This window comes from Hippoglossus stenolepis, chromosome 8, assembly GCF_022539355.2.
Source record: "Hippoglossus stenolepis isolate QCI-W04-F060 chromosome 8, HSTE1.2, whole genome shotgun sequence".
NCBI classification, from domain to species: domain Eukaryota; kingdom Metazoa; phylum Chordata; class Actinopteri; order Pleuronectiformes; family Pleuronectidae; genus Hippoglossus; species Hippoglossus stenolepis.
In genome coordinates, this window is record NC_061490.1 from 8,495,968 (window position 1) to 8,511,109 (window position 15,142).

General features: G+C 42.7%; 1 protein-coding gene across 1 annotated transcript; it reads right to left on the minus strand.

Annotated features, from left to right (window-relative positions):
- Positions 1-1,827: 1,827 nt before the first annotated feature.
- LOC124852263 (G-protein coupled receptor family C group 6 member A-like) lies at positions 1,828-9,494 on the minus strand. The gene is made up of 6 exons (XM_047340835.1): positions 9,226-9,494; positions 8,160-8,454; positions 6,793-7,596; positions 6,366-6,578; positions 6,015-6,138; positions 1,828-2,942 (listed from the first exon to the last, which is right to left on the minus strand). The coding sequence occupies exons 1-6, from the start codon at positions 9,426-9,428 to the stop codon at positions 1,828-1,830; spliced, it is 2,754 nt and encodes a 917-aa protein (XP_047196791.1). The 5' UTR covers positions 9,429-9,494.
- Between the last annotated feature and the right edge of the window lie 5,648 nt (positions 9,495-15,142).

The window sequence follows — 15,142 nt, forward strand, 5'->3', positions numbered from 1 at the left end:
GCCCTGGGACAAGTACATCAAAGTAAAAATGTGGAAAATGGCCAATATGGCCACTAAAGTCAAAATGGCAGGCTTCCTGTTGCTTTTTTCCAATTGCACCACTGACCTTTTTTGTTTGTCTGGTCATGATAGACCTGGGCTACGATTTTTGTGAAGATCGGTGAGGTGCTCGGGCCCTAATAAATGTTTTCTGAGATAATTATCTCAGAAAAACAGAGCTTTTTATTTATTTTTTACTTTGTAAAAGAAAGTCCTGCCCTAAGGTTATCAATGTGTGTCCTCTGTATGTGGCTGCACCTTCACAGCAAGTGGAAGTTGTCTATTTGATCTGTTAACAATTTATAAAACTAAGATTCGGTTCCAAAAATATTCAACAATCTTAATTTGCCAAATAAATCAAGTCGATCAAAACAAATATTTTTTGTACAGTCCCTAAGCTATATGATGTTTGTGTGTTGCACAATTTTTTTATAAAAAAACAATTTAAAAACAACACTTTTGATGTGTCATGGGAATTTCTGTAAAGTCAAGCACAAATCATACAGTTGTCTCTCTGGTAAGTTTAATTTACACCTGCAGGTGGACTCAGAGTACAAATCACCGGAAGGACATCATACAATGAGCAAAGACTTAGAGGAGAATGAACATCTTTATACACTACAAGCCCCTCCCCTAGAGAAGCAAAAGGTTATCAATAAACTTCTTTGATCTATGATCAAGGTGTATAGACATCGTGTCTCCATCTCTGTCTCAGCCCCCTGGAGTGACCCCTTTCATGTACCATCTGTCTTAGAGGTCCCTTATCTTCGTTTACAACACAAAAGACCCCCTTCCTGTATACATGTAAGGAATCCCTGCACCCCTCTGATCAAACCCCCTTTGAGTGACCCCTGCAGTGATCATTTGTCAAGTGTCAAACAAAAGGAGGAAGGCCATAAACATCTACTACCTTTAAACAACACTCATAAAGTTAGTTAAACCCACGAGAACCACATCTGTTCATTCCTCTTTCAACATACATGTCTGTTTCATCCATTAATCATTACACAAGAATAAAAAACAGCCATTACAGATGTTTATTTTTCACCGGGATAATGTACTTGATAAAAGTATTAAAATTGAAAATAATAAAATGAATAAAACAAAATACATGTTCTATCAGGTTTTTATTTTTATTTATTTTGTTAAATGAAAACTTATCTCGGAATATCCGAGATAATTATCTCAGAAAAACAGTTCTTTATGCCAAAAAAGAAAATTCACCCTGAATCTGGGACAGGTCACTCTAATTTAAACCTTTCTATAAAAGGTTTTTTAAAAATCTAGTGACTTCAATCAACAGCAAGCAAAAGTAACAATAACAGATTATTCATTCAGTAATTTGTCATTCCATTTGGGCGACTCAGGGAACAGACAGTCCTTGCAGGTAAAAGACTCATCATCGATCACCCCATTGTCTTCTCCACATGTTTGGTGAAACCAGTGGCTGCAGAACACAGGACAGACTCTTTTTGGATCATCTCTGTTTTAGAGAGCTGACTGATTATGTGCTAGTTTGCTAACCAGACGATCAGTTTAAACAGACAGGGAGAAACTGTATTTACCATTAACTCCTGTCTGACAACTGCTGACATTACACTACACCTCTGTAGTGTATCTTTTTTTTTACTCCAGGAAGACCCTAAATGCACATTACACCTTCTAGAAAATTAAGTGACTGTCCTAGATTACCCAAAGCATGCTGTCCCACATTATCAATCATGTTTGATAAAGTGGGACAACTACAACTAAAAAGTCAAATAGCTGCGTCCCTCCTCACAACCCATTTTAAATAATGACAGTTATATGCTGCTTCTTCTGAGGAAGTGTTGTGTTGCTGGACCTCTGTGTAAACTTGTGCAGCCTGCCCTTTGTCACGACTCCATATTCGAGGTAACCAGCTGCAGGTAGAGAGGGTGGCAGAGCACAGATGAAGTCCCGACCGATAGACTGTTTCTCTGACACTGAACTCCCAGATACGGAGATAGATTCAGAGGTTTTGCTGGAATATTGATACACATTGTTTCTGAAAGCACTCGTGGTGTTTTGTTCCTTCCTGAAAATGATAACGTAGCACTTTGGTAAGAAATGGCAGCTGAGGATGCCATAGTTGGACATGAGAATGACCACCATCTCCACAGCCGAAAGGTAAACTCCTGAGGTGGTAACGTAGACAGGAACAAAGAGCATCCAGGAGATAAGGTAGAGCAGCATACTGAAGGTGATGAACTTTGCCTCATTGTAGAACTGGGGAAGTTTGCGGCCTTTGAAGGCACAGATCAAACACACAAACGCTAGGAAAGCTATGTAGCCCAACATCACCCCGAAGGCCAAATATGAGCCCTCGTGACATTGCTCCAGCAAAGTGGTTGGTTGCATGACGATTTGATGAAATGGGCTCTTGAGGACTAGCCAGCAGATACAAGTAATCACCTGCAAGGCCACACAGAGGCTGGCCATGATGTAAGGCTTGAAGAGCCTCCGCAGAACCTCCTGCAGTGCAGGGTTGAACTGGAAGGCCAGCAGGATCTGCAGGGTCTTGACCAGGATGCAGGAGACGCACAGAGTGAAGCTGATACCGAAGAGCACCTGTCGAGCCTTACACTGGAAACTGTTGGGCCGACCGACAAACAGCACGGCGCTGATGTAACTGATGACCAGAGAGAATAGGATGACCTGGCTCAGTGGCCCTCCGGCAGCCTTCACTACAGGAGTGTCGCGCTGATGTAAAAACAGAGCTGACACCATCACAGCCAGGAGGATGCCCAGGGCAGAAAAGGTCAGGAGCGCCACAGCAAATCTGTCCTGCCAGGAGAAGAAGAGCACGACTTTGGGGGTGCAGCTGGAGCTGCCCTCTGCTGACCACTCTCTGCTTATGTTACAGCTCAGACACTGATCCATATCTGCAGGGATGGAGGATTACAAGCACAGGTACAGATTAAAACAATAAAAGATCCTATCTGACTCCACAGAATCCCACACCCATCTTGGTGATTAAGCTAACTTGGCTCTGGGTAAACATAAGCATGAGCATAACCAGGTAAGTGAGAAGTGCTTAGTTTATTTTAAAAGATGTTTATCAGTTTCCATCACTTCTACTGCCAAGCAGGGAGTTTCCAGGCATTCAGATCTTTATCAAGTTGTTGGCAGTTAATTGTTGTCACATGAAGTGTGACTGCCTTGGAAGGAACATCAGTTTCTACAGTAACAAGTGTCACACCAGCTCACACTTTGTGGTTCTTAGTATTTCTGTAAGGGACAAGATTTTACTTAATTTATTTTGTATTGTTCTTTCAGTCTATTATTGTGAACTAGTATACATGTTGAAAAGTAAAGAACAGAACCTTTCCATTGTGGTTACTTAATTGAAAAACTGATTATGTGGAGAGATTTGTCTATTCAGGAGCTCTACTTGCCTTGCAACCAGAGGAAACTGGGTCTAAATTGAGTTCAGCTATCGTGGTTCCTGCTTCCTGAAAGTCTCTGCTCTGCAGGTCACACTCTCTAATGGCTACGGGACTAACCTAACATCTTGTTCCATCGTTTGTTGTCATGCAGTATGATGCAGACACAAGATCATTTACACATGGACGTACTGGATACACTCCAGTACGGATACAGAAACCGGACACACTAGTGTTCTGTTTATACTGCAATGTGTTGTTGGGGATCGAGCTCAGACAAAGGCCGATGATGAGGCCTACCTGGGCTTTGAGAAGCCTGCCTAGAGTTTTTGTCTCGGCCATGAGGCAAAACACCCAGAATGCTTCATGGGACCCCCATGAAGCATTCTCGGGCCTTCCATTGGCTGAGAGCCAACAGACCCCACGGCCCCCCCTGGAGGGAGGCCGGACTCTTCTCAGGTCATAAATACAGAGAATCCCTTCAATTCATTGCTTTTCCCCGTGCGCTGAAGATAGGACCAGAACCTCTCCCGGTTCCTCCAGATGATCCAGACACTTAAAGGGAGCAACCAATCCAAACGTTTGTATTTTTATTTTTAACTTAAGTTTACGCTTTTATTTTTGTGAGTCCGCCGAGTGCATTTGTTTTGTGCCAGCGTGTCGTGACGAATCTGCGTTTCCGGCCACATCGCGGCACTGTTTACGTTAGACCAATTTTAACCCATTAAAAGACCGGTACACAGCTGGACGGATCTTAGTTCGTCTGCTTGGGTACCGAGTGGTAAGGTCCCCGCAAAGTTGTCTCTGGCGGTGTTTGAGATCTCCTCTGATCATTCTTTGCATGTTTCCTTTTCTCTCTCTCTCTCTTTTCTCCTAAACCCGCCTGCACACACGTTCCGACCTGCATCCACACAATTCACGTGTTATATACATTCTGGGACCTAGATAGTGCGATTGCATCTCGACACCATTCGGCGCTTTGAACCACGAGATAGACCAAAGCATCCCTTTGTTCTCCATTTCCTGTTGGTCAAACCACGAGTTTATACCGCCATCTTGAATTCGATCCTACGTCAAATCACGTGGTTAGACCGCCATCTTGAATTCAGTAACACGACACCACGCGGTTAGACCGCCATCTTGAATTCAGTAATACGACGTCATCCCCCATGACTTCGTACGCCATCTTGACTCCCCCTCCTCTCTCTCACACACAGACACAGACACACACACACACACACACACACAGACACAGACACACACACACACACACACACACACACACACACACACACACAGGTATTGCATGTGTGTTATAAATCGTGATAGGTGTTTGTGGTTTTATCTTTGATATAGTGGTTCTTGTTAGGATAGTAGTCATTAATTAACATTGATGTTATTATCTTAAATATATTCTATGATAGCCAGTGCTTGAACTTAAAACCTTCACTGTTCATTATATAAGTAAAGAACAGAACCTTTCCATTGTGGTTACATAATTGAAAAACTGATTATGTGGAGAGATTTGTCTATTCAGGAGCTCTACTTGCCTTGCAACCAGAGGAAACTGGGTCTAAATTGAGTTCAGCTATCATGGTTCCTGATTCCTGAAAGTCTCTGCTCTGCAGGTCACACTCTCTAATGGCTACGGGACTAACCTAACATCTTGTTCCATCGTTTGTTGTCATGCAGTATGATGCTGACACAAGTTCATTTACACAGGGACTTACTGGATACACTCCAGTACGGATACAGAAACCGGACACACTAGTGTTCTGTTTATACTGCAATGTGTGTCTGCATATAGGGTGAATTCAAGTAATCTTGGACATTGGGTAATGTGGGACACCTAAGCTTCAGTCTGTTCATTTCCTGTTCTAACCAAATCTAGTCAACAGGACTTTTACTATAGGTTACCATGGACATCATGTTACTGAAATCACATGACTTGATGGGGGGTCACAGAAAGGGGCAGGGCCAGTTTTAATCAGAGGCTCCCCCTTGGAATTGCATGAGAAGCTTAATGACATCGGATTCTGACAAGATTAATGTAAAGGATATTAATCTGTTGTAAATTAAGCAGGGAATGTGCTTTTACTCTGAAGACAAAGGCAGAAAAAGGTAGATGCAGTTACATTCTAAGGGAACAGTAGATTACTAATAAACTGATAAATTACTGATAAACTACACATCTTAAAACCCATTTTTATAGACTTGCTTTACTTTAATACTTGCTTTCATGTGATGCTGGGTTTTTACTGTGTTTTTATTGTTTTCGTTACACCTTTTATTTTACTTGTTCATTTATTTTTATTGTCATATTACTGCTTTTATGTGTTCAAGTTTTCATTTACTTTTCTTGCTTTGCTATTGTAGCACTTTTTAAAATCTTTCTTTTAAAAAGTGATATATAAATAAAGTTAATGAATATCCTCCCTCTTTGCTCCTTGGATGTGATCACACCTGGGTTTCTGTACTTGTAAGCACACACACCCCTAATGACAGCTTTTATTTACTGTGCACATGTAGTAAATGTGTCCAGTGAATCCGATGTGTGCAGGGGTGACGAACCTGTTTTATTCGAGTAGTAGTTCGCAGTACAGTTGATGCACTCATAACAACAGGTGTGTTGACCTTTGGCGGTTTTTTTGAACTCTCCAGGGACGCAGCTATTGGAGCACTTGGAGATGATGTCCTGCAGAAATCAGAGAGATTACATTCAACACTTCATTTCATTATTCTTGTCTTATTTTGTATTATATTTCTCATATCAAATGTATTTTATTTTTCCTGAATTCTACTTTTTGGAGATACAAACTGAAATGGTGTTTTCAGCTTCAATGGTCTGCATGTTTTCAGTTAACACATTTTGCAGTAATGCATGTGTGTCACGTTCCTAAGGGCAGCAGGATTAGGGCCTACCTTCAGGTCCTGGAGGTGCTGGGTGCTCACATTGGTGTAAGTGAAGTTGTTGGTGTTTAGGTTGTATTCAGCCACAACCTCAGTGATATGATTATTTCCTCCATCTGAGCACCACATTTTCAGGTCGTAGCCCAGGTTGATGTCACCGCTGCCGTCAAACTTATAGGTTTTTCCTCTAAATTTAAACTCTTGCAATAACAGAGGTTTCAGCAGCTGCAGGATAGAAGACATTTCATTATCAGCCCACTACCTTGGAAAAGTCTAAACCTCACTATCTTGATGTGACAATGATAAATAGCTCACACACACACACACACACACACACACACACACACACACACACACACACACACACACACACACACACACACACACACACACACACACACACACACACACACACACACACACACGTGTGTGTAATTACCTCCCAGGGTTGCATTGTGCCTGGTGTTTTGCAGTCTCTGCTCCTGCAGACAGAAGCCACAGTCTGAGTAATGGCGCTGACAGCCATCTCAACACTAATGATAATGGAGGCATGAGTGTGTTTCCTGAGATTTTTCACAGCTTCTGAAATAAGCTTAGTGTCTTCAAAACCTTTACTGGCATTTAGCTGCCAATAGAACTCCTTCATGAAGGGGTTATTCCTTGTAAATTCATGTCCAGCTGCCTCCAGCCTGCTCAGGTAGTCCTCAATTGATGATGGGTCTCCACTCTTGAAGGTGAAGCCCACAACGTATCCTATGTCCCTCAGAGTCGCGTTTACTTTCACAGAGTTGCTAGAGGACCAGCTGTCACTGGCCACCCAAACTCTTCTCATTGACTCCAAGTTCTGTCCTGCTCTCAGTGTCTTATGCTTCAGCTCCTGGAAAAGATACCTCATGTGAGTTGACTTGGCAAATGATACAATGACCTGCACCTTGGGATTGTTGAGGATGGTTGTGGCAGCATCCCCGATATCAGAGTAGACATCATGACTGGTCACAGACTGAGGTAGAATCGATTTGAAAGCCACACAGATCCCCTTTTCAGAGGCCTGGGACACAAAGTGTTCCAGAGCTGATCGGCCATAATCTCCATCTGTGGTAACTATTCCCACCCAGTTCCAGCCGTAGGTGTGGAGCAGACTGACCATGGCAGCTGTCTGATGTTTATCATTAGGAACAGTCCTCAAAAACGAAGGGAAGCGGCTCTTATCACTCAGAATGACAGCAGTTGATGAATAGCTGATCTGGAGAAAAAAACAGATAATATCATTTTTAAAGATGTGACCTCATGGTTGAATGAATGCACTTATTGGAAGTCACTTTGGATAAAAGTGTCAGATAAATGATCTGTAATGTAATTTAATATGTATCTACTCAGATCTTGAGTTGCAACTTACAACCTCTAATAAACTCTTTGCGACTGTTCGTATGTGTAAGTTTCAAACTTTTTTGTTTGGTCATAGTTTTGTTTGGTAACGCACAAAACTGCTTCACCTTTAACTTTCACAGCAAAAAGGTTAAGATGCATATGTGTCTCAATTCAGGGGCTGCATCCTACGGAGGACACAGGGGCCCACGAAAGAGGAGGTCTTTGTGGAGGCCGAACTGAAGTTATATGTTCTGGTTTTCAGAGGATTTTCAAGATCTCCATCAACAGAGGATGCAGCTTTATCTGTGGCTCCTCACTTTGATCATAAAAGGTACGGCTGCTGATGTTTATCAGCTGCCACTGCAAACCTGTTCTGCTGCTTTCTGTAACAGTCACCGATATGTGTGTCAGTGTTGCCACAGAGGGTCAGCAGCTTACTTGAGGAATCATGTGGAGTGTCAGTTGCCTGGCGATGGCAATGGATATTTCAGAGTAAGAGGCACCTATAACAGCCATGACTGGCTGTCCACAGGCAGAGGTGTTGCTCTCTGTGTAGCAGTTGTCCCGCTGCATGAAGTCTCCTGTGACTCTCAGAGCTGTGCTGGGATCACTGCAAGAGTCCACGATTAGGTAACCCAGAGTGACGTTCACAGCCTTGAGCAGAGGGGACTTATTCATGACCTCGATAGCATTGATCATAGCCAGAGCCAAAATCAGGCTTCTTTCATCAAACCTGTGAGAACAATACATTTATTATTCCAATAATAAATACAGGATGTATGTGATAGAATGGAGACTGTGATGGACAAGAAGACAGAGAACAAATAACTGTGTGACAAATAAAAATAATTCTAAAACTAAAAATAATTGAAAATCTCTACATATGAGACAAAGGTTGAATTATCCAACGCCCAGTCTCTGGCGGGTGTGTTCTTCATCAAATGAGTCTAACCCACACAATAAGGAGGTAAGGTTGACTCGTCTCTGTGAACAAAATCACATCTTGAAGTGTCAGTGAGAAAATCTTTGTACGTTTCCTAATATGTATTTGTTGCCGTACTTCAGTTGAGTGTTACCATCTCATAATGCATTTTCGTCTTTCTATTTTTTCTTGACATTTTAGAGGGAAATATTACTTTTTATTCCATCACATTTATATGAGAGCAACAGCTCGCAAGTACTATGCAAATTGTTAATTACCAAAAATATGAATTTAACCCTAACCCCAAAGTTTGGTACAGTATATTGTAACTGTGTTTCTGTTTCTGATAATACTTCACATTTAACTGCTATCAATATTATTATCAATATTTAAATATACACATTGACAACTTTAGTACTTTTACACTTTGAATACATTTGGAGTATCACTTTGAGTGCATGATTGTTACATTTATTTGTTATGGCACGTTTTGAAATATGCTGTTACTACTTCAAGTCTCTCATAACATTTTTGAGAAACAAATGTTTTGATAATTGATTTCATTAATCTGGATGATCTCACCTGATACATGGATGTGGTTGTGGTATGAAAGAGTTGTTTTTTTTGCACACATCCTCATGAATGGGAAAGATTCCTGCGATGATGATATCTCCTGCAGCTGTAGCTTCCATCCTCCTGGTATAATTTTCAGTGGCATGTCCTGTATCCATAATAATAAGGAAAACTGTGATATGAAAGTTGATTACAAGAACAACCCAGGCCATATCACTATCCTCTGTGTTTGCTGTCTGAGCTCTCGCTGGTTTTTCACCTCTGGCAGAGTGATACTCTCCTTTTTAAGCATCTTCCCAAGGCTAAAAGAAAACTCTCTCTTGCTTCCTCATTCACACGTTTCTCTTCTCACATTCTCCCCTGCAGCCCTGCCCACTTCATGACTGACAGTGAGGGGGTCATTGTTCTGCAGTTTTTGTCATATCTGCTGTTGTGCCTACGAATTTCGCATTCCACAGCACATTTTCAAATGTTGTGTTGTGTAAAAAACGAAATGCATCAGTTTACGATCATATACCACAGAAAAAGATTAAACCCCAGAGATAGAGGAGCTTCAACTAGGCAAATGAATCCATCATTAAAATTAGTACTTGGAAGAATTTATATTTTATATAGCACCTTTCAAAACACAGTTATAAGGTGCTTCACAAGTTAACAATGAAACATTTTAAGTAAACAATAAAAACAATTGCAAAAGCAGTTTGAAGATCACCGACAATAGAGCACTGACTGTTGAAGAATTATAAAATTAGAAAATAGTAAAAAGTTGATCAAATAAAAATAAATGTTTTCTGAGATAATTATCTCAGAAAAACAGAGCTTTTTTTTTTTTTACTCTGTAAAAGAAAGTCCTGCCCTAAGGTTATCAATGTGTGTCCTCTGTATGCGGCTGCACCTTCACAGCAAGTGGAAGTTGTCTATTTGATCTGTTAACAATTTATAAAACTAAGATTCGGTTCCAAAAATATTCAACAATCTTAATTTGCCTAATAAATCAAGTCAATCAAAACAAATATTTTTTGTTCAGTCCCTAAGCTATATGATGTTTGTGTGCTGCACAATTTTTTTATAACAAAACAATTTAAAAACAACACATTTGATGTTTATTTTTCACCGGGATAATGTACTTCATAAAAGTATTAAAATAATAAAATGAATAAAACAAAATACATGTTCTATCAGGGTTTTATTTTTATTTATCTCGTTAAATGAAAACTTATCTGAGATAATTATCTCAGAAAAACAGTTCTTTATGCCAAAAAAGAAAATTCACCCTGAATCTGGGACAGGTCACTTTAATTTAAACCTTTCTATAAAAGGTGTATCACATTTTTTTTAAATCTAGTAAATTCAATCAACAGCAAGCAAAAGTAATAACAGATTATTCATTCAGTAATTTGTCATTCCATTTGGGCGAATCAGGGAACAGACAGTCCTTGCAGGTGAGAGACTCATCATCATCGATCACCCCATTGTCTTCTCCACATGTTTGGTGAAACCAGTGGCTGCAGAACACAGGACAGACTCTTTTTGGATCATCTCTGTTTTAGAGAGCTGACTGATTATGTGCTAGTTTGCTAACCAGACGATCAGTTTAAACAGACAGGGACAAACTGTATTTACCATTAACTCCTGTCTGACAACTGCTGACATTGCGCTACACCTCTGTAGTTTATCTTTTTTTTTACTCCAGGAAGACCCTAAATGCACATTACACCTTTTAGAAAATAAGTGACTGTCCCAGATTACCCAAAGCACGCTGTCCCACATTATCAATCATGTTTGATAAAGTGGGACAACTACAATTGTTTGGGGGAAAAAAATAACTAAAACACATTTTAAAAGACTCATGCATATTTTGTTGCTTGAATACATCACAAATTTGATAACAATTGGGAACATTGTCAAATTAAAGACGTATTTATATCCTTAACATTAATCTTTTCTGAATCCTAAGTCATTGACGTTGTCAATCAATTCCAAGGGGGAGCTTCTGATTGACACTTGCCCCGCCCCTTTCTGTGACATCAACCAATAAAGTCATGTGATTTCAGTCGCATGATATCCATGCTAACTTATCGTAAAAGTCCCGTTGACAAGCTTTCGTTAGAAAAGGAAATAGACATACTTTAGTTGTCCCACATTACCCAATGTCTCAGATTACCAGAATTCACTCTATATAAAACACACACGCGCGCACAAACACACATACACACTCATTCCATTCTGTTACTGGCCTGTTCTCACTGTTCCATTTATTCCAGCTGTTCTGTTTTGTAAATGTCTTGTCTTTGTCTTTAGTAGAGCTTTAAAAGAGAATAAGGAGTTTATCAGACACATCTTCTCAGGGAGATTGTTCCACAGAGTGGGATCCCTGACAGAAGAGGGTCTATGGGATGTGAGCAGGGTCTTCACTGAGGACCTCAGGTTACGACCGGGCACGTATGATGTCAAAAGATCCAAAATGTAGTTAGGTACGAGTCCAGAGCAGGCCTTAAAAGTTAGCAATAAAATCTTCACTTCAATTGTAAAATATTGCAAGCCAATGAAGAGAAGCTAAACACAGAGTAGCATGCTCCCTTCTAGCAGATTTGATGAGGAGTCTGGCTGCTGTGTTTTGGATTAGCTGTAATCTATGTAGACTCTGTTGGCTCAGGCAGGTGAAGAGGTTGCACTGATCCAAACGAGAGGAAATGAAGGCATGAATAACAATCTCAGATTTCCTCTGGTTAAAAACACACACTTGAGTGTGGGTGTGCATCATATTTATCCCCTGCCCCTGGCGCCAGCTCACTGATTCCCAACTGCTCTCCCACCTGACCCGTCATGTTAGTAAAGATTATAACAAATGACACTTCTGAGGTGTGGTTCTATTTTACTTTTTATATACAGTCTATGCCAGGTGTAAATGCTGTAAACTTTACAGCATTTACACCTGGGTCGGCCCTAATCACCAAAAACTCACTTGGCAACTTTGTTGTCATCTTGTGTGCATGGCACCACTTTTTCACTTTGTCCACAGATATGTCTTTCCTCTTTGTTTTAATTTTTGCGTCGTGTGTTGGAAATGTCATCAACACCCCCACTCACTTGTGGTTCACACATACAGCCCATCAAGAGAATGTCCGGAAGATATCCGTAGTTTAGTGCATGTCTGATGGGAGCTTATGACTATCTGCAAATTGGTGCGGCCTAATTGAATTTAAGGGGACTGTTGAGCTTTGGCCAGTCCGACCAGAAGCAGCACAAAAATTCAACAGCTGTCAGGGTGTGTGAGGCAGTAGGACCCAGACGTATTAACAAAAAGTGTAGTTTAATGCAAAAAAAAGAGTCTTTAACAGACAAAACAACAAAAGCAAACGGGAGAACACACAGGAGGCTTACACAGGAGATGCAGAGGTGCAGAGGCCCAGGAGACACAGGATACGAAAAGGACCGGAGATCAGGACAGGAGATCAGGACAGGAGATCAGGACAGGAGATCACAACTAACAGACCAGAGAACACAACTGACATACGATCTGACAAGGACAAAGGGAAGCACAGAGGCTTAAATACACACACAGGGAAGGCAGGGGCAATTGGGCACAGGTGTAACACATGAGGACTGGTGCAGACAATCATAGACAGGAAGTAAATCTAGACACGGGACACAAGAACCCAGACAACAAAATAAAACAGGAAGTGAAGAGAAAAAACACACTATGAACAGAGACTACAAAATAAAACAGGAAACAGAACATGGAGTGGGAAAACCAGAGACACAGAAACACATACAAACATAAGCACAAGAATATACATGAGACACGAGGTACTAATAAACTGAAAACTCTTTGGAAACGGTGGAAACTAAACATTGACAAATACAAAACCCTGACAGAACCCCCCCCTCAAGGGCCGAATTCTAGACGGCCCAAAACGCGAACTTAGACGGGAAGGAGGAGGGGGGATCCGGAGGAGGGAATCCTGGACAGAGCACCGGGGCTCGGGCGGGCGGCGCGGAGGCCGGTCAGGGACAGAGAACAGAGATTCGGGCGGGCGGCACCGTGGCCGCTCAGGGACAGAGTACAAAGATTCGGGCAGACGGCACCGTGGCCGCTCGGGGACAGAGTACAGGGGCTCGGGAGGACAGCACCGTGGCCGATCAGTAACAGAGTACAGAGTCTCGGGCGGGCGGCGCGGTGGCCGATCAGGGACAGAGTACAAGGGCTCAGGTGGACGGCCTGGAGGCCGGTAAGGGACGAAGCACTGGGACTCAGGCGGACGGCCCGGAGGCCGATCAGGGACGAAGCACGGGGACTCGGGCGGACGGCCCGGAGGCCGATCAGGGACAGAGTACAGAGTCTCAGGCGGGCAGCGCGGAGGCCAGTCAGGAACAGAGAACAGAGATTCGTATCCATTCTGAAGAGGAGTGGCTCTATAAGCGAGTAGAGCCAGGTAGGGGTCATTTGCTTTTTTAAGAAGATTTTTCACCATCTGGACCGCCCGTTCTGCTTCACCGTTACTTTGTGGGAACCTCGGGCTGCTGGTGACATGTCTGAATCCGTATGCAGCTGCAAACAAGGCGAAGGCCTGTCCAGAAAACTGAGGTCCGTTATCTGACATCATTACCTCTGGGATGCCATGGTGAGCGAAGATCGATTTTAGATGAGTGATGATGTCGGTGGACCTGGTGTGAGATAAGAGTGCAATCTCAATATATCTCGAGAAGTAGTCGACGACAAGTAAGTACGTCTTACCTCCCAGTTCAAAGAGGTGCGCCCCCAACCTTTGCCATGGTCGGTCAGGGCGCTCTGAGGGCATGAGCGGCTCATTGCGATTGTGTCTCTCTTGTATGCATGTTCTGCATTTGAGTACCATGTCGTTTATCTGCTGACCGAGTCCCGGCCACCATACAGACTGGAGTGCGCGTGCTTTACATTTCACGACACCTTGGTGTCCTTCATGAAGCTTGGCTAGCACATCGTTCCGCAGTGTTGCAGGTATTACCAGCCGTGAGTCTTTTAGTAGCAAGCTGTCTTCCACTGTGAGTGTGGCTCGCTCTAGCCAGTAGTTTTTCAGCACTGATTCCTGTTTTACATGCGCTGGCCATCCTTCTCTGCACAGCGTCATGACCCGTGAGCAGACACTGTCAGCTTTGAGCTGCTCTTTCAGATTTTCTATGTATGAGGGACTGGCAGGCAGATTTTCAATGATACAGTCCACGTATATGTTCGTGCTCTCCATCAGTTCGTTTTCATCTGGGGACATGCTCACTTTCACAGGCGAGCGTGACAGTGTGTCCGCTGTCCAGAGTGACTTCCCTGGCACATGTACAATTGTGTATGAGTAGCGCATGAGCCTCATTCTGAAGCGCTGAATTCTTGGCGGCAGAAGATCGAGTGCTGGGCTCCAAGTAGGCTGAGAAGAGGTTTATGGTCGGTCTCCAGGATGAAATGCTTTCCCAGGAGGAAATCCCGGAACCATTCACAGGCCCATGTGAGGCCCAGAGCCTCCTTTTCAACTTGTGCATAGCGTTGTTCAGTTGGAGAGAGTGACCGCGATGCATAAGCCACAGGACGCCATTCACCGTCCGCCTTCTGGAGAATAACGCCTCCCAAGCCATATGATGACGCATCGGCTGATACTTTAGTGTCTCTGTTTGGATCATACATGGCCAGCACTGGAGGAGAAGCAAGTGCCTCCTTCAGCTCCTTAAACGCCATTACCTGGTCCGTGTCCCACACCCAGCAGTTATTTTTCGAGAGGAGATCACGGAGTGCTTTGTCTTTTTTTGCCAGCTGAGGAATGAATTTTCCCAGCTGGTTGACCATGCCGAGAAAACTCCTCATCTCACTCACATTTGTGGGCTCCTTCATCTCCATGACAGCCTCAGTCTTCTTCGGATCGGGCCGTATGCCCATGGCTGTGATGATGTGGCCCAAAAA